Consider the following 27,801-nt stretch of genomic DNA (forward strand, 5'->3'; position numbering starts at 1 on the left):
AAGCTTCAACTAAGCCAAACACGACACCATGAGCTATTAAAGCCTCAGCCAAAACAACTAGACATCCAATTTGAGTTCTTCAAGACATATTTCCCATTAAAATAGCTTTGGAGATCATAGTTTGAGAGTTCAATAAAGCAGTCTTAATAGGATTAGACACTTTGGATGTCTATGCATTGTGCATTTACAGAAGATCAAAAGAAGATGTATACCGCAAATTGTTCAAATGCACCCCTCCCTGTGGCTGTTTTAGACACAATTTCATTGAAATCCAGCTTGGCAGCAACATCTGGGAAAAGCAGCTCCCTTTGTATTACTAATGAATGTGTATCAAGGCATGGAATTCTCAAATACTTTATTTTTATATTATAGGTGGAGCCGATAGCACTGCCTATAGTTAAAGTTGCCCAACATTACCCATTATAAGACCCTGTTTTCAGTTGCTTATAATATTGTCAAATTAACCCTTTGGGCTGAAATTTTCCATGCCAGGTGCCTCCCCAAAAAGTCCAACTTGAAGCAAAGTTTCAGTTAAAACAGTTCTGCTATTATCGAGAATGAGATTAGAGAAAAATGTTGTTTTTCCCATGATAAAAAAAAATTCTTACAACCACATTGTTAAGAAGCTCAGACTCCCCCATGCTTTGGAGCATGGACTTGTAATTTGCTAGGGGATCACCCTGATGCCAGAGATGTGCCTTCTGATGTTCTCATGAAGATTCATTCAAATTTGGCCAAGTTATAAGCCTCTGAAAAAAAATCTCAGTTTGCACATGGTAAGCAGAGACTTGTTAAAGTTTGGCAGATAAAAATTCCAAATAGTCGGTCCTCGCTGACATTGCTCCAATCCCCCACAGCTCTCACATGAGATCAGACTGCACATGCACCATCCCCACAAGGAAACTAATTAAGCATGCTCAATCCCACAGCTGCAGGACTTTCCCTCCAATTCCTTCTCCCAGCAGCTGGGGTCATTTTGGTGTTAGGAATCAGAACTGAAAGCAAGGAGACTCTCTCTCCTACTCTCAATGCTCCCCCTGTTGGTGCCTAGGCAGCATAGAGAGGAAGAAATAGCTTGACTGGAATGCAGAGGGGAGGGAGGAGCAGGAGCCAGGAAGGGGGAAAAGATAGCTGAAAGGGGGTGGGGACGGTGGCAGAACTGTTTGTATCGACTAGAACACATGTCCTTCCAGAATCTGGAACTGAACTCAGGATGCTGAGTCTCAACATTGCTTTGTTGTCTAGCAAATAGTTATAAAACCCACTGGCAAAGTTTGTCTCTCCCCCTGTCTGGTTCACACAGAAGAATACAGCCTTCTACTGCTACCAACTACTCCATTTGCTCAAGCACCAGATGACTGTACTGTGGATGTAAATATCCCAATCTTGCTGATAACCCAAGGTGGAGTTCATGGTCCTACATGATAGGATTTCGTTTTTTTCCAGTTTACTTAAAAAAAATTATGAAATTACACACAAAGAAAACCTACGTTAAAAGATCATTAAAGTTGCAAAGTCAAGCACACAGAAGTTAGGAAATGCCAGAATTAAGGTTGCACAGGCAACCTTGATTCAGCATCATTGTACCTGTGCATTATAATACAGTATTTAATTATATGATCACATTCCATTGCAACAAAAACCTAGACTAAAAATATAAGTGAGCTTCAAAAATGATCCAGCAGGTGGACTAGCAATAATCAAAGATATGTACAGCTAGAGAAATTGATACAAATAAAAGGATTTATACAATAACCTAAACTAAAATTCATATGGAAAAATCCTCACGTATTAATGCTAGGACCATCACTATGGACTAGGATGGTGAGAGATTTTCACTTTACTGCAGGAGTTTGCTGCAGCTGTCAACATGGTCAACTGGGCTAAAGGGGACAGTTCAGTGCCTGGACAAGTTGCATACTCTGTAACTTTACTTGACTATTAAACACTCTAAAATGTAGGTGCGCTCCTCCAAAAAAGCAATGGGTTACTATGTTACAGTATTGGACTTTACTGTGGCATTTCTGATACTTCAGGTAGGAAATACCACAGTAGTGTCAATACACAATAAAGTCAAACACTCAATGTGTTAACTCCTGCTATTTTTTTAAGTGGCATCCACTATACACTGTTATTTCCTCTCAAAATACTAGTCTTTTGCAATAAGTTCTTGCTGCTGTCACTCTTGACATTATGTTGCAGAAAATCCAGCCAAATTATTTGTTCCCAACAAATTCCTATCACTCTGGATTTGTATTTAAAATGCTTTCTGTAAGCCCAGCGCACTACATGCGGACAGTTACGGTATGCTTGCACCACACTCGGCAGAGAACTGCCAGTGGCTGTAGCATTGAAAACAAATGCCAGTACGAACATCTGCAGCAGTGATCTGGCACCAGACTCTACTCTGCAATATTTGTGCCTTCTTGTTGCATAACCAACTGCTTTTTAAAAGGTCAAAACAGGTTTCAAGCGACCCCAGATTGCTAGCAGAGTTCTAGGCCTTCATCAACACTCGTAAGAATGGCCATACTGGGTAAGAGCAAAGGTCCAACTAGCCCAGTATTCTGTCTTCCGACAGTAGCCAACGACAGGTGCCCCAGAAGGAATGAACAGAACAGGCAATCTTCAAGTGATCCATCCCCTGTCACCCATTCCCAGCTTCTGCCAAACACCTCCATCCCTGCCCATCCTGGATAATAGTCACTGATGGACCTATCCTCCATGAATTTATCTCGTTCTTTTTGAACACTGTTGTGAGCCTCCTGACCTTACTTGACCCAAAAAGCCCTAGAGATTCTTGCCACTTCAACAAGTTGTCTGGATGTGGAGCTTATTTTCATATCTGTACTCTCAGGACCCTGAATAAAGCAACGTGACTTGACAAAGCCCATAAAGCTATGTAATTGAACAAAAACAACCACAAAATATCCCCAGACCAAACGGAAACATAAAAATTTGCACCTATTTAAAAAATATTTGACTTTTCACCTGAAAAATGTTTTTCTATTATCATGTGATTTTGTTTTCCTCAAACCTGATTAGAAAAACAAACAACCCAAAAACTTGCATCTATTTGTGATCCGGCATCTGATGCAGTCATGGTAAGAGTGTCAAACTAACATTCTCAGAAGCAAAAGAAAATACTAATGGCAAGCTATTACTCAGAACTTCCATGTTTATGGATTAAAACTTTTCAAAAACCAGGACACGGCAAAGAAACAAAAACAAAGCTTGTGCTTTTTAGACTCCCCAGCCAATCTGCTCCTGCAATCATCTGCACTTGTGATTTGCTTACTAAATACCAGGAGCATTCATAAAATGTACCTCAGTTCCAAAAAAGTAAGAGGGAAGAAGAAATCTTGGTAGCAAAGCTGTTCCATCTCCTGAGGCCCATGATACAACTCCAGACTGAGGACTTAGAATTACACTTAGGGCCAAAAGATGGCTGAAAATAGCACCTTGGTTTTTCACTTTTTTGTATGTCATTGCAAATTTACCCTGTTTAGACGCCAAAGGGATTTTTCTAGCTGTCACCATAGGACAGTCAATTAGGTCTAAGAATCAAATTATGCTTTTTACTGATTTGTATAGTCACCAATGAAGCTTCTAGAATAAAAATTTAACAGTGTAGTTCACTGTAAACAGGGCAGAAGAGAGTCCTGCTCACACATCACCATTGCAACAGCTCTGCAATAAAAACTACAGAAAACGAATAGTTTTGTTGGTTAAAGCAAGCGGAGGAGACTCAGAAGATCACACTCAGGAGACCACTAACTCAAAATAAGGCTGACCAATACAGAGGAAGCTTGTTACAAAGTATATTTCTAAACAACTCCCATGTAAATTACATACCACTGGGATACCTCTTATCACTTAAGACAATCTTACTGTGAGTAGTACAAATGCAAAGAAATGAGAGGCCATCAAGTCCAGCCCCTGTGCTGAGGTAGGATCAAGTAAACCTTAAACCAAAGGTTTGTCCAACCTTTTATTAAAGTCTCCAATGATGGGGATTCTACAACAACATCCCTTGGAAGCCTATTCCAGAGCTTAACTACCCAGACATTTAGGATTTCTTTCCTAATGTCCAGCCTAAACCGCCTTACTACAATTTAAGCCCATTGCTTCTTGTCCTATCCTCAGAGGTTAAGGACAACAATTTTTCACCCTCCTCCTTGAAACAACCTTTTATGTACTTGAAAATTATTATGTCCCCCCTCCCAACCTTCTCTTCTCCAGAGAGAACAAATCCTTTTTTTTTTTCCAATCTGTCCTCATAGGTCATGTTTCCTAGACCTTTAATCATTTTTGTTGCTCTTCTCTGGACTTCTATTCAAATCTTTCCTGAAATGTGGTGCCCAGAACTGGACACAATACACCAACTGAGGCCTAATCAGTGCGTAGTAGAGCAGAAGAATTACTTCTTGTGTCTTGCTTACAATACTACATCCCAGAATGACATTTGCTTTTTTGCAGTGTTACACTATTGACTCATATTTAGCTTGTGGTCCACTATGACCCCCATATTCCTTTCCGCAGTACTCCTTCCTAGACAGTCACTTCTCATTGTGTGTGTGTTTGTGTGTGTGTGTGTGCGCAACTGATTGTTCCTTCCTAAGTGGACTACTTTGCATTTGTGTCCTTATTGAATTTCATCCTATTTACTTTAGACCATTTCTCCAGTTTGTCCTCCAAAGGACTTGCAACCCCTCAGGGCTTGGCATCATCCGCAAATTTTGTAAGAGTACTCTCTATGCCACTATCTAAATAATTGATGAAAATATTGAACAGAACTGGCCCCAGGACTGATCCCTGCAGGACCTCACTCGTTATGCCCTTCCAGCTTGACTGTGAACAACAGATAACTACCCCCTGGGAATGCTTTTCCAACCAGTTACTCACCCACCATATTGTAGTTCTAGCCAGGCTGTATTTCCCTAGTTTGTATATAAGGTCATGTGAGATGTATCAAAAGCCTTACTAACGTCAAGATGCACCACATCTACCACTTCCCCCCCATCCACAAGGCTATCCTGTCAAAGAAAGCTTTTAGGTTGGTTTGACATGATTGATGACAAATCCATTCCGACTGTTACTTATCACTTTATTATCTCGTAGGGGTTTGCAAATTGATTAAATTATTTGCTCCATTATTTTCCAGGTACTGAAGTTAAACTGACTGGTCTGTAATTCCCCGGGTTGTCCTTATTACCCTTTTTATAGATTGGCGCTATATTTGCCCTTTTCCAGTCCTCTGGAATCTCTCCAGTTTTCCATGACTTTTCGAAAGTAATCACGAATGGCTCAGATACTTCCCCAATCAGCTCCTTGAGTATTCTAGGATCAGGTCCTAGTAACCTGAAGACATCTAACTTGTATAAGTAATTTTTAACTTGTTCTTTCCCTATTTTAGCCTCTGAACCTACCTCATTTTCACCAACATTCATTAAGTTATATGTCCAATTGCTATTAAACCTGTTTTAGTGAAAACAGGAACAAAAAAGTTATTTAGCACTTCTGCCACTTACACATTTTCTGTTATTGTTTTCCGCCCTCATTGAGTAACAGGCCTACCCGGTCCTTGATCTTCCTCTTGCTTTTAATGTACTTATACAATGTTTACTTGTTAACATTTATGTTTTAACTAACCTAAATCTAAACTAAATCTCCCTTGCTGCAGATTGAGCCCATTACTTCTTGTTCTATCTTCAGTGGACACAGAGAACAACTGATCGCCATTCTCTTCAGAACACCCCAATCATATTTTAAGACCGTGTGTTTTGGGGGACAGAGAGAGTGTCAGCATGCTGTCTTGTAAGTTCAGACAGTAGCAGGAAGCAACCAGTCCTGAGGCAAGGGGAGGGGAAAATCCCAACATCAGCCCCCTGCCTCCTTCCCTGAGGTCTCTGCACAGCAATCAATCACACACACACACACACCCCTCTCTGTGTTCAACAACATGAGCATTCCGCATTAATGGTTTGTTTTGTGTCCCAGAGCAGATCAGCTCAGCACAGCACATAAAGGCTGTCAGAAATGGTGCTTTGAAAGGGGAGGGCCATATGTCTCCAGGGCAGCCAAGTTCAAAACAACGAGCAGAGTGGTCACTTGAGGTATTATGGGAATGCTCCAGAGGTCAATTACAGCGGAGAGAGCAATCAAGTGTCTACACTGGCAATAGAGTGCTGGAGGCTCTGTGCAAATAGCCTTAGGACTCTCGTCGAGGTGGTTTTTTTGCAGCGCTGCAACTGAGGAGTTTCTGCGCACAAAGTGGCTTGGCAGTGTGTACAAATCTGCAGTTTGAGAGCAAAAAGCTGCTTTACTGTGCAGAAACTTGCCAGGGTAGACAAGCCCTAAACCTTTGTCATTTTTGTTGCTCTCCTCTGGACTCTCTCTAATTTGTGCACATCTTTCCTAAAGTGTGGTGCCCAGAACTGGACGTAGTATTCCAGATGAGGCCTCACCAGTGCAGAGTAGAGCTGGACATTTATCTCCTTTGTCTTACATATAACACTCCTGTTAACAGACCCGAGAACATTAACCTTTTTGCAACTGCACCACACCACTGACTCATTCAATTTGTGATCCACTATAATTCCCAAACCCTTTTCAGCAGTACTATCACCTGGCCAATTATTCCCCATTTTGCAGTTGTGCATTTGATTTTTCCTTCCTAAGTGCAGTACTTTGCACTTATCTTTACTGAATTCCCCTCTTGATTTCAGACCAATTCTCTAATTTGTCAAGGTCATTTTGAATTCTAATATTGTCCTCCAAAGTGCTTGCAACTCCTCCCAGCCTGGTGTCATCTGAAAATTTTATAAGCATACTCTCCACCTCATTATCCAAGTGACTAATGAAAATATTGAATAGCACTGGACCCAGGACTGACCCCTGCAAAGTCCCACCAGATAAACTGGGAGGGCACAACAGCGAGCCCGTCGATAACAAGTCTGAGTACAGTGTTTAAAGCAGTTGTGCACTCACCATAATTTCATTTCTCTAATTTGCTTATGAGAATATCATGTGGGACTGTCAAAAGCCTTACTAAAATCAAGATATATCACGTCTACTGCTTCCTCCATATCCACTAGGACAGTAACCCTGTCAAAGAATGAAATTAGGTTAGTTTGGCATGATTTGTTCTTGACAAATCCGTGCTGGCTATTCCTTAGAACCATATTATCTTCTAGATGCTTACAAACTGATTGTTTAATCATTTGTTCTAGAGACCCCAATGCTTCTGCTGCAATCATATAATGAAAGACTCTTTTGTAACTGGTAAAGGGACAGAGTTGGGATTGCCCTGGGAATATTAACTCTGAATTTCCTTGCTTTCGTGCCTTAAGGTTGACTAATGTACCTTACTGACTACACATCTCTGCCAGTCTAAAATAGTACTGGAACCCTCAACTAGTCCTGGAAACAGAAATAAACCTAAGTCCCTTATATCAGCAGTTCATAACAATGTGTTAAGAACACCTGGCATGTAGCTTACTTAGCAAGAATCTGATCTAAATCTCATTGAAGTTTTTGCACTGAACTTTCACAAAAGATGGATTGGACTCTCTTTTAATTCAACCTGCATCAAATTAGGCACGATGGTCTGTGTTAGTGTCTCAGTAACCACATTCTGAAATGTATCCTTAAAAAGTAAGCACCAAGAAGTCTTTGGTAGACAAAACAGGTTTCTTACATTTTACCTAAAGGGCCTTGGAAAGCAAGACAAAGTTTCCTAAGAGAGAACTATGCGGATTCTGTACCCCATTACCATTCACCTCCAGATCATCACTTCTAATCCGGGCCAGGCTCCTACTAATCAAAGTTATCACATTTGTGGTCTGGGGGCCTCTGGGAAATGCATCTGTAGCCTCAGAGCACCTGTGGGTAATTTTACGACAGACACTTGTTCATTACCTAAATCGACTCCCTTGAGGTCTATCTCAGAGGTCAAGGACTGAATGGGCATGAAAGACAAGTTACTTTTCCCACCCTAGAGGCTGTCCTTCCAATTTACAGTTGAGGCTTATCTGGAGAGCAGGGCACACTTCCCAGCACTGCCACTATCCATGTTGTACCTGTTCTGTGGATTCACAGAGGATTTCTGTCCCCAGAGCTGGCAATATAGCACCTTTCACAGGCACTTTTTTCCTTTTTTTTTTTTAAAAGATTGTAGATACTGCAGATTATATTATTGTTTTAGTGGGGTCAGGAGGGAAAGAACGGGGGGCGGAAGAGAAAGACAAACAATGCACTGTACTGAAAGGCTGTTCTAGAAGGACTTCAAAACAAAACACATCTCACTGTAAAAGAAATGCTCAAAAAACTGGAGTACTTTTCAACGACTACATTCTTCTCCCACGTAGAAAGGCTTTCAGATAAGGTGGGGGATCTTGCCCAGAAACAAGTATTGTGCACAGTACCTTGGGAAAAAAAAAAAAAAAAAAAAACAGGGAAAAATATTCCACAAGCTAGCTGGCTCAGCCAGGATTAAGAAATATCTTGATAAACAGTTAATGATATGAAAGGCAAAGCCCCTTGGCTTCAAGTCAGAAAAGTAATTACTCCCATCTGGGCACACACAACCTGCAAAAGGGCTACAGTTTTAAATTGTATGAGCAAATATTTAACAGAAGCCCATGGATCCTCCTTTTGTAGCTGTATTAGGGAAAAAAGGAAACACTGAAAAGATTTTAGGCTCATGGATATAAAGCAAGTATACAAGACCATATACAACAAATAAAGTTCTAGGAAAGGTACAAGTAATCCCTCATCTAACTAAGATACCAAGCTGTAAGGGTAAAGAAGGAACACCGCAAACCCTATTAGAAGGGTGGTTATGCTACTGAAATAAATCCCAATTCCACAGGTGGACTTCTGTGTCTCCAAAATGTTCACACGCACAGATCTGTACACAGATGCGTTAATAAGCAAATCACAGCAAAAAGTAGATACTAATGATCCCTGAAAGTTCCCATCAGTGCCTCTCCAAAGATCAGCTACCAGGATATTGGAGGGGAGGAGAAAAATTAGCATTCCCTCAGGGCATGGCAGTTCCTGAGTGCACAGTTCGCTGCATTTGCAACTTACAGCAGATACACTCCTGAGTGTAGCCTGCCTATCTGCATACCAAAAGGATTGGTTTAAGAAAGGTTCGCTTTCACGGGGAGAGTTTGTTCTGCTATGTTCTTCTTGCTGACTTCTTGCTTACGTGGGTGGGGTGGTAGTGGTGGTTAATTGTTATGGACTGTATTCTACTTGATGGCAGGGTGCCCATAGTGTGGGATTGGCATCTTTTAGATTGTTTATGTTGAAATATTTCAGAGTAACAGCCGTGTTAGTCTGTATTCGCAAAAAGAAAAGAAGTACTTGTGGCACCTTAGAGACTAACCAATTTATTTGAGCATGAGCTTCCGTGAGCTACAGCTCACTTCATCGGATGCGTACCATGGAAACTGCAGAAGACATTATATACATTATATATGATATGTGCAGGAAATGGCCCACCTTGATTATCATACACATTGTGAAGAGAGTGGTCACTTTGGATGGGCTATTACCAGCAGGAGAGTGAGTTTGTGTGTGTGGGGGGGGGGTGGGGGGGGGGGGCAGAGGGTGAGAAAACCTGGATTTGTGCTGGAAATGGCCCAACTTGATGATCACTTTAGATAAGCTATTACCAGCAGGACAGTGGGGCGGGAGGAGGTATTGTTTCATGGTCTCTGTGTGTATATAATGTCTTCTGCAATTTCCACGGTATGCATCCGATGAAGTGAGCTGTAGCTCACGAAAGCTCACGCTCAAATAAATTGGTTAGTCTCTAAGGTGCCACAAGTCCTCCTTTTCTTTATGTTGAAATAAACATATTCATGTTTTTTAAACAGTAAAGACCATACACTCCAACGCTGAAACGCACAGCAACTTGCTATCAAAACCTGCCTTCAGATCTTACACACAAGCTAAAAATCTCCTGCTCTTTCCAATATACAACTCAAAATCCCCCAAAAGATCCACAAACTCCAAACAGCAAGGTATGATGTGAGAAAAGATACAAGTCCTGTTCAGTGGCAGAACATTTGTATTCTAATAATGAGAAAACCTAGGTTTAGATACCTGCCTCAGTCTCTCTCATCAAGGTACGAGCTGGGAGTTTCCATAACTGGTGAGCTACTTTACCAAGAGAAAACAAGACTTGATTAAGAGCAGCTTGAACAAAGTTTCTTACTTGGTTCAGTCCTGGCTGGAGGACCATGGTGACAAAAGGAAATGACAGGAGGAGAAGAGCTGGGGTATCTACAGAGAAGATATGGCTGTTATAAAAGGGCAAATTTGGCCCCAAATCCAAGCTGCAAAACCCCCAAATTTCATGCCCCAACTCAGGAAGTCCTGGACTTTGTAAATTTGTTCAGATGGGGGAAAAGATGACATCAGCTATAAAGCTAGAAAAAAGACAAACCACCATTCAGCATCCAGAGAGTTATATTTGATTTTCCAAAGCATCAGAAAAGGAACATGCCCATGCTGACTTCTTCAAAGTCAGTCATTCTAGTGTATATAAGGTCACAAAGAGGCACTTGAAACCTACATTTTGTGACCTTGTCACTAGAAGAAAACTGCCACTCGACAATTGGATAGGAATAAAAAAAACCTCAATAATTCCTTAACTATTGGCCCAATCTCAGCCTGCCATATTTTTGCAGGGTGATGTACAATCTCCCCTGCCCATGGAGTTATAATACTGTCAGACTCTTAACCACAGCAGCACTAATGGGCATTGCTGTTATACCAGCTATATTTTTTTTGCTATTTGAAATCACGCAAGCTACAGAGATTTTAAGAAAAATAAAGCGTCAGCACCAAGTTAACTTGCTCTAATTACCCAAAGAGTTTTAAAAATACTTTAATACCACACTTGAGTGAAATTTCTAAGTGCTCTTCATGCCATGGAGTGTTTCAACACGCTCCCTAAATGCACATAAACAAAAAACATATGACAAACTGTTGTCTCCCAACCGATTAAAGTATTTCTTCCTGGCACACAAAAGCACTTAGTTAGCTTGTGTGGATCTGGGCCAAGAGAAGTATTCCACCCACTACCAAGCATAAAGTTCAAACACAAGCACAAATATGCTTAAAAATGGGGCAGCTTCTGAAAGTTCAGAAAGCAAGAGAAAAGTCTGAGCAACTTGTTATTAAACCCTAGATACTTGAGGGGTTCACAGGATTGGTCCAAGGGTTGGCAAATCCAAAACATCTGTGTCACTCCAGTATCTGTTTGTAATGACCATGTGATTTTGTTTGATAACTCTGGGAAAGAAAAATGCATAATGTCCTAACCAACTCTGAAACCTGGCTAATGTGCATACAATTAAGTGAACAAAACCCCCACATCTGATCTAAAAAAGTCTCTAAATACCCTTATTATTGCCTGCCAATATAGTATATCTTTCCATAACAATAATCACCCTCACACCTGTGCAAAGCCCTTCATTTTCAAGTTTGATAATCATTTCAGAGCAAGAGAGTACAAAGAGACTACCTGTGTGAATGCGTAAGTTGAACAGATCACTGTGCCACATGTTACCACAGGAAAGTCCCAGCCATTTACTACTGTATGAGACTTCAAATCAAGTCACAAGCCATTAAAATCCAATAGTTTCTATTACTGTCTCTGATTATGTACCAAGCATGAGTCCAACTTTTACGTATCACTAAAGCAAAATGTACTCACTGTGATCAATGGATCATCAAAGTCTACCTTGAGCTTCACAGAATTGACTAAAGATTACGATGTGAGGGGAGATGGGTCTAGAGACGCTCACTCTCTGTCTAAGCAGCCCACACACAAAAATCATACTTGGAGAACCACTGTGCTAAAGGGCAGAAGCATTTATGCACCATCAAATAAAAACAGGATAAACAACTACAGTAAGAGAACCCCTCGTGTCAATTCAGCAAGACCATGCCTACCTGTTTGCTTTTCAGGGTCTTCCCAGAAATACTTTGTTCTCTTTTAGCATCTTCATTCCCTCTGAGCATATTGATGAAGTCTTTCTTTGAAACAGATGACATCAGTTTAGCACGTTTCCTATTGGAATTCCCTGCTTCTTTCACTTTCTCATCAACATTCTTTTGGTGTTTCCGGACAGCATTAAATAACTGCACAACACCCCTAGGGTTGAAAAGAAAGATGATATTGCATTTTGCATCAGGTTGTCATTATAGATATACACACACACACACACACACCACAACAACAACAACATTGTGCTGGTGCAAATGCTAAAAAGACCATCAACTACTGTTCTCAGAAACAGTGACTTAAGGCTCTCACACAGCTAAAGAGCAAGTAATCATAATGCACCTCATTCTTCACACCTGCTGCTATGAACCAGACAGACATCTACTGCTATAGGACCCAATTCAGCAAGGTACTTAAGCACATGGATAGTCCCAATGAAGTCATTGGGGCTACTCACATGCATAACTGAACTAGAGCCAGAGTTCTTAACAGGTTATTGAGCAGTCACATCAAGTTGCTGAAGGATGGTACAAAGTGCTGGAGTCAACCACAGGCCAATGCTCTACCCCGCCCCCCAAATCTATCACCTGCCACTCCCACCTATCAAGACAGAAAGGGGAAGGAGTATCAGAGTGACCTCAGCAAAATAAAAATAAATATAGAGCGAACACCAGCAATGTGTTCTGCCAAAGACACGTGATACCGCACTGGGGTAATGTGAGACAGTAATCTGACCACGAGAAAAATGAATTTGGTGAACTCTCTGTAGAGGAAAAAAAAAAGAACGTGGTAGATGTGATTGATCTACATATTTTTAAGTACAGAATTAACAAAACAACGAGCTCAGGCACCGCATTCATGCTGGGCAAACACTTAACACATTAAATTCTTGCCTAAATTCTTATGTTCTTATAAGACTTCTGAACTAGTTTGTTGAACTCAATACTGTACAAGGCAAACCTGGGTATAAATCACTTGGCTCCCACGAGTCACTTCTTAAGAGTTCTATCTGATTGGAAACAGATTACCCACACATGCTTTTATATCTGCTTTAAAAAAAAAAAAAAAGAAGACAAAAACACTTTCTTACCGTGTGGCAATTCTCTGAAAATTTCTCTCCCTTTCTCTGTCTTTGGCAACATCTGGCTTCACTCTGCACATCATTTCCCACTCCCGCTTTTTATCAAGCTAGGTTATAAATATTGTTATGTGAAAAAACATTAGGCATTTTAAAATGTAACATACTTTGATAGGATATTCTGTAAGACGACAAAGATGATAAATCATTTGGACTCAGTTTGGATGAGGGTTAGGGAAACTTCTAAATAGTACTTTTATGGGGCTGGACAACAAGTCCTGGGATAAGTTTGCCACACTCACACAAGGATGCCAATCAGATTCTCAAACAGCCTCTTGTCCCCACAAGGAGATAAAAAGCCCTTGAGAGTCCCCCTGCAGAAAATCTTCTGGGTGACCTAGAAGGATTAATGGAGTCTGGGAGGAAACTCAGCTCATCCCTTTTCAGCAAGAGAGTGGCGAACCAGGAGAAAATTATTCAAAAAGGAATCCTTCCTCACCCCTACCCCAAAAATCATATTCTTCATCACACAGTGTAGGAACAGCATAGTAGACAAAAAGTTTAAGTTAAATATTCAGCCAATAAAGATGTGTCACATTTTGGGCCTACACTACTTGATGTTCTCCATCGAACAGACTATCATACAATGCACTGTATTTTGTGATGGGCAACAACATAGCAAGAAGAAAGCTATAAAGAAAAGAATTTGGACCAAAGAGGGAGAACATTGTGTCCACTGGAAAAAGAGCTGAGATATAAAACATTTCAGTTTTCTTTTGAAGCTCGCTGTTTTAAAATCCAGCCTAACCATATTTTCTGCCATCATCATCAGCCGCGGTAAATAGTGTTTTTATTTCCACTATGATAGTGGAAAGTTGTATTCCCCACCCCTGTTTCAGGAACAAGTTTGCATCATTTTTTTAAAAGCAATTTAACAGTATTCTAGTCATAGGGATCTTACATTAAGTCTGCATCATACAAAAACTCGTTCATGGAATTAGAGTCCTTATCTTTATCATTCCAGGCAGACTACTATGAATTCATGAGTTTATGACCATGCTCTGGCCTTTGATCAAAAGAATTACCCTATTCTAGCTTCCATCAGCATGGAATTAATAAAAGGCAGACTGTTTTCAAGTTTATCCAGGGGTGAACAAATCAGTTTACAGCCTCACAGCCCACCACTAATTTGCAATACCCCACATATTTATTGGATAACACGAGGTATTCAGCGTGAACAGTAACTGATTAGATTGCTTACTGCAATGCTTTGCATTTAAAAGGTGGGCTGTAACCACCACGGTATGTCCCAGCTAACCAAACCACTGACTGGGTCATCCCATTTAAATGCCTTGGCCTAACAATACTGTTTTAAGTGTTTCTATTCTGTACTTTTAATAGCAAGGTAAATCAATTTTCTATTTTTAATCACAATTCTTCATAGGAAAAGCAGCTAACCTACTTAATCAGCTACACAATTTTGTTTTAGTCACCTAACAATTTCAAAACTGCATACAACCTGGGATGCTTAAAACAACCATAGACAGAACATGAGAAAAAATACTCATTGGGAAAGAAACTGAACTGGCAGCGTGATCCACTAGACCAGGTAATCAAGCTCCACTCTGATTTACACACAGAAGTCAAATGGTGGCATAAGTCACAGCAGAATTTAGCCCAAGGCAACTTTTTTGTCTCTAGCTTCTGTGATACTAAGACATTGGAACTTCACATTTATTTCGGTTTGTAACACTCCAGAACACACCTATACCACATATTAAAAATAGTCTTAAGAAAAGTGAACCAGTAGATGCTTTTCACCCCCCACAACAACACATACTTAATCCAAAATGAGAGCAAAATCCAAACACAATACTCCCATTGCCAAACACCAGACCTTATTGCAACCCAAAAGCCTGTGTGGGTAAAGACACAGGTCTTCAGCATGCCCTGAAGATCAGCATATTCAGGCTATTTCAGTTCAAATGAGTGAACGGATCCCAAAGGTGAGGCAGGGCCATAACCAGGGCAGGGTAAGTGGGGGCAGCCACCCAGGGCACATAGCCACAGGGGCGGAAAAATGGGGCGAAGAAATGAAGGGGAAAAAGAAACAGTAGGGGATGCAAATATGCTTGCTCACCCTGGGTGCAAATATGCCCTTGTTATTGCTCTGAAATTAGGAGTCCTCATGGAGGTCGTCTACCAGCAGCTTCCCCATCTCTACCAGGGTGCTCCAGCTCAGGAGCCCCCATTAAGTGCTGGAGTGGCAGTACTGCACAGGGATATCATAGACGGTCTCTTTCTCACCTGCCTCTTTTTCTCTAGCTTCTCTTGTTTTTCTCTCTCTCTTTCCTTCTCCAGCTCTTTACTTTTAACCAATATGGTGGATTTACTTTTGGGAATCTTTTTGTTAAGCACTTTCGCCATGGCCTCCGCCCAACCCGCACTTGGGCCAGCCTTGGATTCTGCTTCATTTTCATCCATTTTGCCGTGGGCCATCGCCTCATCCTCATCGTCACCGTCTAATGCTTCGCCCTCTGAAGAGAAGTCGTCTTCTGGGAGCTCTGAACTCCGCTCAGAACCTGAAGAAAGAGGGAAGATGTCAGAATCCCTGCTTCTGAATATCCTACCACTAAGAGAATTCCTCTCAAGCTGAAATGTTACAAGAGTTCAGGACCACGCACCATTTCCTGTTACAACTAATTCCTCAAGACGACGTCCAGTGGGGCATACATCACTATAATGAATTTATTACAAAGTACATTGTGTAAGCATTTGCTCCTCTGAGTGATGATTTAAGAAGTTGGGGTGGGAGGAAAGAGAAGAGAGCAGTGACAATTTATTATGGGATTAATGAACATTTTGATGATTAAAAGCGGCAGATTTCTGAGAAAAAGCTTTTCTGGTAAAATATTAAAACCGCAACACTGACACCTAGTGTTTAAATAAATAGAACCAGGCAGATTAGCCTAATGGTTGCATGACATTTACCCACAGATACACAAAGCTCATTCAGATTAGCGCACAAGCCACATTAAAGTAAAAGACCCTCAAAGCACAATTTCTTAGGCAGATAGAAAGTATCCGGAGGGCTGTTTTGTGGCTCTAGGATCCAGAATGCTCAAACTTTCCCAGAACATTGAGCTCCTATGTCACAAAGAGATGCTCACATCTCCCCTGAGAATATGGGTAATACCTACTTCTTTCTTTTGCCCAGAGTAATACTGGATTTTGAAAACAAACAGCAGCAGCATGTGAGAAGAGGGGAGAGAGAAAGGGCCACCAGTCCCCCTCCCCCACCCCGATATACATCCCGCAACCACCAAAGCAGACTGATGAAGCCTCCTTTGGAGGGCAACATGTGGGACAGCAGTTCTGTTAGCTACCTCTTGGGTTGCCCTTAATGAGTTTCAGTTCTCCCCAGTTTGCAAGCAGATTTGAAGTCTGACCTGGGAACAAGGAGAGATCTTTCCCAGCACATCTAGGCAACCCCTTCACTTTTTGCACTGACTTTGGTAACAGCTGCTTCAGGTGCTCTAATTCTCATACCATGCTTGAACCCTCAGAAAAAGGACTGCCTTGCGGTTAATGAACTGGTCTGCCACTCAGGAAGGCTTGAACTAATTCCTCTCTAACATAAACTTTCTGTGTGACCCTGGGCAAGTCACTAAGGGCCAGATGCTACCCAACATGAGTAAGGGTAACAAGTAACTCAATAAAGTTAATGGGACTATTTGAGGAATAAGGTACTACCTAGTAAGAGTAAAGGTCTCTCTCTGTGCCTCAGTTCTCCATCTGCACAACTGAGACAATACTTCACTATTGTACAGGGGCATTGTTTCATAGATTTATAGAGTTTAAGGCCAGAAGGAACAATTAGATCATCTAGTCTGACCTCCTGTATACCACAGGCAATTGAATTTCATCCACTTAGCCCTGTACTTAGCCCGATAACTTGTGTTTGGCTAAAGCACAACTTGCAGATAGTCATCCAGTTTTGATTAAAAGATATCAAGCTACTGAAAATAAGCCACTTCCCTGGGAGCTTGTTCCAGTAGTTAATCATCCTCAAGGTTAAAATTCAAATTTGTCTGGCTTCAGCTGCCAGTCCTTGGTTCTTGTTATGCCTTTCCCTGCTAGATTAAAGAACTCTTTACCCTCACGGGGAAATACCAGATCCTACTTACACACTAATTAAGACACTTCTCAAAACTCCTTCTGAAAAACTAAACAGACTGTGCTCTTTAAGTCTCTCACTGTAAGGTGTTTTCTCCAGCCCTAGAGTCATTTTTGTGGCCCTTTTCTGCAGCCTCTCCAATTTTACAACATCCTTTATAAAATGTAGACACCAGACCTGGACACACTATCCAGCATTGGTCTCACCAATGCCATATGCAGAGGTAAACAATCTCCCCACTCCTTCTCACATCTACGCACCTAAGGATCACATTGACCCTTCTTCCCCCACAATATTGCACTAGGAGCTCATGTTCAGTGGCTTGTCCACTACTACCCCTACATCGCCTACTCAGTCACTGCTTTATAGCATACTGTCCCTCACTCTGTACATATGGCCTGCAAACACTGTTGCTATATCAATGACCCTCAACTGGCTGTACGACTTCAATGGACCCAGCTTACAAGCAATCCAGATCACTCTGTATGGCTGCCCTGTCCTGATCGCTATCTACCAATCTTTGTGTCATCCACAAATTTTATAAGCAGTGATTTTATATTTACTTCCAGATCATTGACGAAATTGTTGAATGGCATCAAGCCTAATATTAGCCCCTTCAGAACCCCACTAGAAACATCTAGGACCTTTATAGCACCCCAGTATTAGCTGGCACCCTGTTACGTTATTTATTACATGCCACCTTTTCGGTATATCACTGGAAAACCAATAACTCACTGATCATTAATATTCTTGCATGATGTACGTACAGTAAAACCCATAACGGACTTTAGAGAGATGTGCTGCAAATATGTTCTTAAAATGTACTTGGTAAGCAGTGCCTAAGTCACACCCGTTCCAGACAAAGGAATGTGTGTCTCATGTAAATTAAGCAAGCTGTGACCAAAGACCAAAAAAAAACCCCACCTTTATGCAAGGTAAACAGAGGCATCAAGAGAGCAAGTAGGGAGAGATGACTAATAAACAATCTTGCGGGGAATGGAGACTGCGCTCCGATGAAGCATTTGTGCCTCTTGAAGCAGGGTCAGTGAACTCTGGGAAGATCTAAGCTATGGAGGAAGAAAACGCCATTTTTGCATCCATTTTTTGAGGGACTAAAGAGTCCAGAGCTCTTGAAATCACAGAATTTTGTATCCTTCAACCAATAGGCTGAAGACTCTGGGAACTGATAAGTGAAACACCTGCTTAGGCAAAGATTGTTATTTGCTGAAATTAAGCTTTAGTTTTAAAAGTGTGTTTTCATTTGTTTTTAATCTTTTCTCTCCTTACTTCTTATACTTGTTATCATTTAAACCCATGACTTTTTGTTTAATAAACTTGTTTTATTTTTACTAGAAACCAATTTGCTGCTTTGAATATGATGCAGTACTAAATCAAACACCTTACAAAATCTGAGTATATTACATCTACACAAACAGAACAGGAGTACTTATGGCAGCTTAGATACTAACGAATTTATTTGACAATTACCTTTATCAACCAAACTTGTCATCTCCTCAAAGAATGAAATCAGGTGTGTTTGACAAGATCTATTTTCCATAAAATCATGTTGACTGGCATTAGTTATATTCCTATACTATAATTCTTATCAGCTGACTCTCATATCAGCGCTTCCATTATTTTGCCTGGGACTGATGTCAGGCTAACTAGCCTATAATTACCTGGGTCTTCCTGCTTGCCCTTTTTGAATATAGGCATAACATTAGCACTCTTCCAGTCTTCTGGAATTTCCCTGGTATTCCAAGATTTACGAAATATTAATGCTAACAGGCCAGAGATTCCCCAAGCCGGCTCTTTCAGGATTCTTGGGTACAAGTTCTCCAAGTTTGCTGATTTAAAAAAAATGTTTATTGTACTTAACGTCATCCTTGGTTAGCAGTTACTAATGAAATGGAAAGTCCTTAGGATATGCATATTTCATCCTGCTTCTATCTAAATAAAAAAATGAAATGTTTATTGAACACTTCTGCCTTCTCTCCATCATTAACAATTTTATCATCTCCAGCTACTAATGGGCCATTACTATTACTAAGATTTGTTTTGTTCCTAGTATATTTTAAAACTTATTGTCTTTAGCCCTGACAGCCATGGATCTTCCCCTGCTGTCTTTAGCTTCCCTGACAAGTTTCTTCATTTCATAACTTCTCATTAATATTGACTGCTATCAATTTTCCCTTTTATTCCATTTGTAAATATACTGCTTTTTTATTTCTGACTGCAGCCTTCACAAGATGAGTTTTTAGCCAAAGTTGTCCTCTTTCTTAATACATAAAAATGCTTCTTAAAGAACGCCCAATTTTCATTCACATTTTTCTGTCTAAATTTTGCCTCCCAGTCAATTTCACTCATAAATTTCCTCAGCTTTGGAAAACTACACTTTTTGAAGCAGCAAATATATTTATTGTTGGTTAAGATGGTCTTCTGTTTGCCTTTATTGAATATAATCAGGACATGATCACTGGCTCCTAAGCAACAACCAGCTTCCAGTCCAGTGATTTATTCCCCACAGTGAGATCCAAAGTAGAGTTACTTCATGTTGGGTGCAATACCTTTTGTCTATAATATTAAGATACTCTAATGATATTTTACTGCTGGCTTCATGAAACCTCCAGCAGATGTATTCCAGACGAAGACACACCCCACCCTCAACACGACAATTTTTCTTCCTCACATTACAGACAGATTCTACAGCAAGCAGAACCACAGAAGAGCCTATTCATAAAACAGTGCCCAGCATGCATTTTCCCTTCACCTTCCTCCTCCCTTCTCTAATCTCATCTTTCACCCTCCATTTCCCTAACCTACAATCCCCATCACCACACCATGTCCCCAACTATACGGTTCTCAAAATGCTCCATTTGGACAGCAATAAAAAGAGTCAGGCCTAAGGGAGAACACACAGTCAGAACCGAGGCTCACAAAGCTTACAACTGGAATTTTTGTACATGCACTTTTAATGAAAGCAAATCCTTAACACATGTTTAGTTAACTGTACAGAATACCTAGCTGAAGGAAGGGAAAAAAAGACTTTGAAGAACTGAACTATTTCATTCCAGAGTCAGAATCAGCCCACCCTGCTTCTGAGGGGTATTTTCTTATTTGTACAGGGCCAAGTGGTTAGTGAATTTTACAAGCCCAGCAAATGGGTATGTTAAGTTAGTTGTCCAAGATCACCGGCAAAGCAAGATGAAGCCATGAATAGAACGTAAGAGACTTGAGCCCAGGCTCATAATTTAAGCACAAAACATGCTGCCCCTCAGTAACCCAGACCAAACTGCAGTACCATTGCACTCACTGGATACCTTACTCCATGTGTAGTCTCATTGTCTTCAATGGAATTTCTCACGGTGCAAGGTACTATAAAACACAAGTAAAGGTATCATGATCTGGCCCTGTTATGCTTATATGAACAGTATTGTGAACAGTCAGCATTTAGATCGAATAAAACTGCTGTGTTCTGAGAAGTATATTTAAGCCACAGAATACAAATTCCATTAGTGTTCTGTGTCCATGTCATGAGAGGAGGAAAGAACTTCATGAGTGCTGATCCTGGAGTAAGTGCAATGATAAAATGGAAGACTCTCATTTAGATGCTTATTATGCCATCATCCCATCTTATTTAGTAATTTCTAAAAGACACACTGTCCTTATGCTACCAAGACATCTTCACGCTGCTATCTTGAGTCACCAGCAGGTTTTTGGACATGTGAGAGTGGAGAATCACATAGCTTTTGTCTATTCCCTAACACAAAGAATTTGCCAATTATTCAGCATTCTACTCTAGACCTCATCTATACCTCAAAGTTGGACCAGTTTAATTTATATGGGTTTTTAAACCAATGTGGTTCAATCAGTGAAAACCCCAGTGTTGAGATTTATTTTGGTTTAAGAGAGCCCACACAGCCTTTTGAACTGGTTCAACTAAATCAGTTTTAAAATCACACCTTTAATTTCTCATGTAAATAAGACCTTCAAGCAATAGCACAGCTCTGACTTTGCCCTTCTACAGGAACTTTAGTCTGAGAATCTCTTTACCAGCATTAGCTAAACTAGGCTTGTATTATTCCTAGTTTACAGATGGGGAAACAGACCACAGATGTAAACGTACTTACTGCAGGTCAGAGTGAGTCAGTGGCACTGTCATGAGAAAAACTCAGGAATCCTAGACACAGCCTTCATGTTGCCAACTCTTGCAACCTGATCACAAATCTGGTGAGATCTGATGTAAAGTTCCAGCTCCTGGATTCACACGATTATGTAAGAATCTCAGCTTTCATTAAAAAAATCTTCTAGCCCTCCTAGTTATGAAGAAAAGCTTGAAAACATCACACAAGTGTACCCTCACGGCTCAGACTTTAAAAAGCACTAGATTTAGAAGAGCCAAATCAAAGCAGAACCAAGCTGATTGTGAAGTCAGGAAAAATTAAAACCAACAATGGATCTACCCTTGCAGCTTCCAATTCTGTAATTTAATTTACAGCGAACTGGAGTCAACTCCAAACACACTACACATTGCTTAGATTAGTGTGAGAACAAAGTTTTATCCTCAGACAAACACCAGTTCCACTTCAAGAGACACATACAAAGCACCGCTGAACTAAGGTCTGACTCAGCATTTGAAATGGGCAAAGAGCTATGACCTAGTGCATTTCCCAAACTGTGCTCTGTGTAGATGAGCTTAATGTTCCATCATTCACTTCAAAACAATTTTTGAAGGTGGTTGTACACAAACCAATAAAGTTTGGAAACTGCTGATTTAGTGACATTTCCCTTTGCTCCTGCCATCCATCTCCACCCTCTGACAAACAGAGGCTAGGGACACCATTCCTTACCCATCCCGGCTAATAGCCATTAATGGACTTAACCTCCATGAATTTATCCAGTTCTCTTTTAAACCCTGTTATAGTTATGCTCCAAATCTTGAAGTTACAGTCTTGGGGCTGGTCTACAATACGAGGGGGAATTGATCTCAGTTACGCAACTGCAGCTACATGAATAACGTAGCTGAAGTAGACGTACTTAGATCTACTTACTGTGGTGTGTTGACGGGAGCCATCAATTCCCCTTGCGCTTTTCGTTGAGGTGGAGTACCGGAGTCAATGCTAGAGAGATTGGCAGTCGATTTATTGATTGGCAGTCTATACTAGACACGATAAATTGACCCCCGCTGGATCGATCGCTGCCCGTCAATCCGGCCGGTAGTGTAGACAAGCCCTTGGTCTATACTTAACAGTTTTACAGGCATAGCTATATCATTCAGGGATGTGAAAAAACACCACCACCAACACAGCTATTCCAACAAAACCCCCAGCGTAGATGTAGCAATGCCAGTGGATGAGTGCTTCTGTCAACATAGCTAATGTCTTTCAGGGAGGTGGTGTTCCTACACTGACAGAACAACTCCTTCAGCATCTACAGGAGCAGGCTATGCCAACACAGGCTCCACAGTATAGGCATAATCAAAGACTTTACTACAGAAATTGAAAATTGCCAAAGGGAATGTTATAGCTAAAAATCACATGTGGTATCATGAAAGTCCAAGTGATGTTTCTTCTTTAGATAATTTAGAGACATTCCCATAGCCCACAGTAGTAACTAGAGAGGCTAGCCCTACTTACCAGACAAGTTTTGTATACTAAACAAATTTTTTCAACCAAACATATGATTATTATTTTTGTGCATCTTGAAGTATCTCTTAAAAACGCAGGATAAAGCATAGGTAGGTCAGACTAAATTAAAGTGGAGTGTTTAGTTTTAGCAATTCAATTCTATCGAGAGAGGTATTTGGGGCTCTATCTTGAACTACAAGAATTCTATCCACGCATAATTTCCAAACCATGGTAGTAATACCGTAACCACATATGCACAGACTTTAAACAGGAATCAAACTCTCAGGATCTAGTTTTGCCTCTCTTAAAATACCTCTCTCTTTCTGAAACAAACAAGACCACCCTAAAGCAGGGCTCTGACATGGGCTACTTTGACATTTTCAGGACACTTTATCTTGTGACATAATACCTCTTCCCAGGCTGAAAAGAGGACAATTTTTCTTCGGAAGAAAACTTTTTTTCCTTGCCCTTATTTTTAAGAGATGATTAATCAGGTAAATTAGTATTTGAATGCTGCCAACAACATGTTAGAGGATGAAGATAATCACTAGAGGAAGAAACGTACATCACTAAGGCATATTAGTAAATTGGTGTTGAGTTAATCTATATTGGTTGCTTCTGTGCGTATTTGTATTCTGTGCTGCCTCAAGTGGATTTCTGTAGATCCTGCAGCAGATGGAGATGTTTCATGTATTTTTATTGACAATAATAAATAAAAATAAAACTTTCTTTTCTTCCTGGAAAGAAACAGCAGTACACAGGATACATACGCTATCAAGTACTGCAGTTCTCAGAGCATGAAAGTGTTCTCTCAAAGGGGTTTACACATCCAGGAATCTGCAAAGACTAGAGCTACTGTAGTGCCAGGAAAATGGGGTGGGGAGTGATGAGGAAGGGACCACACAAAAGCCCATACAAGAGCAGCAGAAGGCAACCACAAAGCCTAAATGGAGGATCTCAGGCTGCATCTACACTAGAAGCGCTACAAGCAGCGCAACTGTAGTGTTTCTGGTGAAGACGCTCCAAGCCTACCAGAGAGAGCGCGCCTATCGGCTTTATTACTCCGCCTCCCATAGGTGCGGAAGCTATGTCGATGCAAGAAGTTCTCCTGCCAACGTAGCACCATCTACTCCAGTGCTTAGGTCAGTATAACTTACATCACTCTCGGTATGACGTTACACTGAAGTTAAGTTCTAGTGTAGACAAGGTCTCAAATGTTATTTGCGCTCTATCTAAGCCTGATCTACACTAGACAATTAAGGTTTCAGAGTAGCAGCCTTGTTAGTCTGTATTTGCAAAAAGAAAAGGAGTACTTGTGGCACCTTAGAGACTAACAAATTTATTTGAGCACAAGCTTTCGTGAGCTACAGCTCAAATTAAGTCGGCTATCACTATATCACACCCCTAAGCAATGTAGTTAAGCCAACTTAACTTTCTAGTGTAGACAGCATTAGGTCAACAGAAGAATTCTTCCTACCTACCGCTTCTCAAGGTAGTGGAGAACCGCTCCTGTCAACGTAGATAGTGTCTACACTACAGCACTACACCTAGTGTGGACTCCGCCAAAAAATAAAAATAAAAAATGTTGTACTCCCCATCCCACACCATATTCCATATCAAACACCAAGGCACCAAGGGATATTTCTCACATGAAAAGAAGTAACTAAGCTCCCATATGTGGCCTTCTCTGAGCCTTGAGTACATACAGGCTATCACAGGCCTTCTCCACCTCAGGCAAAGCTTATTCACACCCCTTGTGGGGGTCATGTAGGAAAGATAAGTGACTGTTATTCCACAGGGAGATGCACAACTCGCCTACCCCAGTAGATCAGTTACTGCCTGCCTGCCTCCCCGGGCATCCTATCGTTGTCTTTTCGTGCGGCTCTGCTGGGCAGCAGAGAGCCGAAAACGGAGATCGCTCTAAGGGCAGCAGCAGGGACTGGGGACAGGGCGGAGCGGCGAGGAGAACGGGAACACGGCAGGCTGGTGCGGAGGCTCTGGGAGGGTCAGAGCACAGGAGGGTTGAGGAGCACAAACAGAAGAGCGTCAGGGGGTGGGGAGAAACAAAGAGCGGTTATGAAAAACCTGTGGGGGGAGCAGAGCCTGGAGAATGGAAGTGGGAACATTAGGAGCCTGCAGCGGCGAGAAGCGAAAGGTATTGGGGGGGATGGACGGGAACGAAAGCTGTTTTGGGGAGAAGACACCGGCGGATTTGCACATGCCCCCGCGGAGCCCCTGGGCTGCAGATGCCCTGCCCCCACCGCACAGAGCCCCCGGCCGGAGCGAAGCCGCAGTTTATTTTAACTACATCCCCCGCCCCAAGCCCAGGGCTCCATCCGGTGCCATCAGCCCTTTACCGCTCTCCTCCGCCGAGTCGGCAACGGCGGCTGTACCGACCCCACGTGGACCCTCCATGGCGGCCGCCATCTTGACCGCAGCGTGTCCCACTAATCCCGCCCGGGCGGCCCCGCTGGCGCTGTGAACACGGGTTCCGCGGCCCCACTTCCGGAAGCTGCCTTCGCGGGGAGAAGCCGGGCTTCAGACGCACGGCGTGAGAGCCGCCGCCTTCCCCTGGGACCGTAAACAGGGGCACACCCGCTTCCCCCACGGCGGAGCTGGGCCCTTTTCGGGTGGGGCGCAGCGTCAGCGTTTCAAAGGGGGTGGGGCAGGAGTGGGACGGGACTAGGGACAGGAGGGGAGCTGGGGGGGAGGCAGGGACACGTGGGGGGGGGACCTTTTGTGGTGATAATCAAGGTGGGCCATTGATTATCGCTACAAAAGGTTCCCCCGCTCTCTTGCTGGTAAGAGCTCACTTTATCTGATCTCTCTCCTTACAGTGTGTCTGGTAACACCCATTGTCTCATGTCCTCTGTGCATATAAATCTCCCCACTGAATGCATTTTCCACTGAATGCATCCCACGAAGTGAGCTGTCGCTCACGAAAGCTTATGCTCAAATAAATTTGTTAGTCTCTAAGGTGCTACAAGTCCTCTTGTTCTTTTGGGGGCTACAGACTACAGACTGAAACAAAGTAGCTCTGTAAGTCCTCTTGTTTGAATATGAAAGTGCTCTAGGTCCATTTTGTAAGAGTCGGAGCTTTTCTCTGGTATCTTGTCCAAAGCTGACCTTCATCTGCAGTCTTCTATGGCGCACTTGTCATCATACTGGCTGCTGCCCTCCGCCTTAGAGCTTAATGTGTTCTGTGCTGCTTTATGGGTCTGAGATATAAAGGGATCTTGGATCCTTTAGGAGAAAAGGTGGTATATACGTATACACAATAAATATATATATATAATATAAACACGTTGTACAGTCTCAAAATGTTACCAAGCACACCCATTTAATTGAATGTTTTTTGAAAAATTACAAAGAGGGAACAAATCTGCCAAAACAGTGAGCTGTTACTGAACAATCCAGAAACAAAGAAAAGTGATAGATTTGTTGAATAAACTGGTGCATTCAAATAGCTCATCCAGCTTTAAATATCTAAAATATGTTTTAATTAGGGCTGTTGATTAATCACAGTTAACTCACACGATTAACTCAAAAAAATTAATCACAATTAAAAAATATCGCAGTTTTAATTGCACTGTTAAACAATAGAATCCCAATTGAAATTTATTAAATATTTTTAGGTGTCCTACATTTTCAAATATATTGACTTCAATTACAACACAGAATACAAAGTGTACAAGTGCTCATTTTATATTATTATTTTTATTACAAATATTTGTACTGTAAAAATGATAAAAAGAAATAGTATTTTTCAATTGCTCTCTTACAAATACTGTAGTGCAATCTCTTTATTGTGAAAGCACAACTTACAAATGTAGATAATTTTTGTTACATAACTGCATTCAAAAACAAAACAGTGTAAAACTTCAGAGCCTACAAGTCCACTCAGTCCTACTTTTTGTTCAGCCACTGCTAAGACAAACAAGTTTGTTTACATTTACAGGAGATAATGCTGTCCTCTTCTTATTTACAATGTCACCTGAAAGTGAGCACAGATGCTCGGATGGCACTTCTGTAGCTGGCACTGCAAGGTATTTACATGCCAAATATGCTAAACATTCATATGCCCCTTCATGCTTTGGCCACCATTTCAGAGGACATGCTTCCATGCTGATGATGCTCATTAAAAAAATAATGCGTTAATTAAATTTGTGACTGAACTCCTTGGGGGAGAATTGTATGCCTCCTGCTGTGTTTTACCCGCATTCTGCTATATATTTAATGTTCTAGCAGTCTCAGATGATGACCCAGCACATGTTGTTCATTTTACGAACACTTTCACAGCAGATCTGACAAAATGAAAAGAGATTTCTAAAGATAGCTACAGCACTGGACCCAAGGTTTAAGAATCTGAAGTGCCTCCCAAAATCTGAGAGGGACGAGGTGGGGAGCATGCTTTCAGATGTCTTAAAAGAGCATCACTCCGATGCGGAAAATACAGAACCTGAATCACCAAAAAAGAAAATCAATCTTCTGCTGGTGGCATCTGATTTATATGATAAAAATGAACATGCCTTGGTCTGCACTGTTTTGGATCGTTATCGAGCAGAACCCATCATCAGCATGGACCCATGTCCTCTGGAATGGTGGTTGAAGCATGGACACATGAATCTTTAGCACATCTGGCACATAAATATCTTGCAACACTGGATACGATAATGCCATGCGAACACTTATTCACACTTTCAGGTGACACTGTAAACAAGAAGCGGGCAGCATTATCTCCTGCAAATGTAAACAAACTTGTTTGTCTGAGCGATTGGCTGAACAAGAAGTAGAACTGAGTGGACTTGTAGGTACTAAACTTTTACATTGTTTTATTTTTTAATGCAGTTTTTTTGTACATAATTCTACATTTGTAAGTTCAACTTTCATGATA

At 41.3% G+C, this 27,801-nt stretch overlaps 1 protein-coding gene across 1 annotated transcript in view; it reads right to left on the reverse strand.

Annotated features, from left to right (window-relative positions):
• RRP15 (ribosomal RNA processing 15 homolog) overlaps nt 1-25,349 on the reverse strand; it is a 44,130-nt gene extending 18,781 nt beyond the window's left edge. Inside the window, exons 1-4 of the mRNA XM_077813755.1 lie at nt 25,265-25,349; nt 15,411-15,685; nt 13,116-13,213; nt 11,974-12,175 (exon numbers count right to left, since the gene is read on the reverse strand). Coding sequence (XP_077669881.1) covers nt 11,974-12,175; nt 13,116-13,213; nt 15,411-15,685; nt 25,265-25,334 — 645 coding nt within the window. The 5' untranslated portion in view covers nt 25,335-25,349. The remainder of the gene's footprint in view (nt 1-11,973; nt 12,176-13,115; nt 13,214-15,410; nt 15,686-25,264) is intronic.
• Between the last annotated feature and the right edge of the window lie 2,452 nt (nt 25,350-27,801).

The sequence above is a fragment of the Eretmochelys imbricata genome, chromosome 3 (assembly GCF_965152235.1).
Source record: "Eretmochelys imbricata isolate rEreImb1 chromosome 3, rEreImb1.hap1, whole genome shotgun sequence".
NCBI lineage: Eukaryota > Metazoa > Chordata > Testudines > Cheloniidae > Eretmochelys > Eretmochelys imbricata.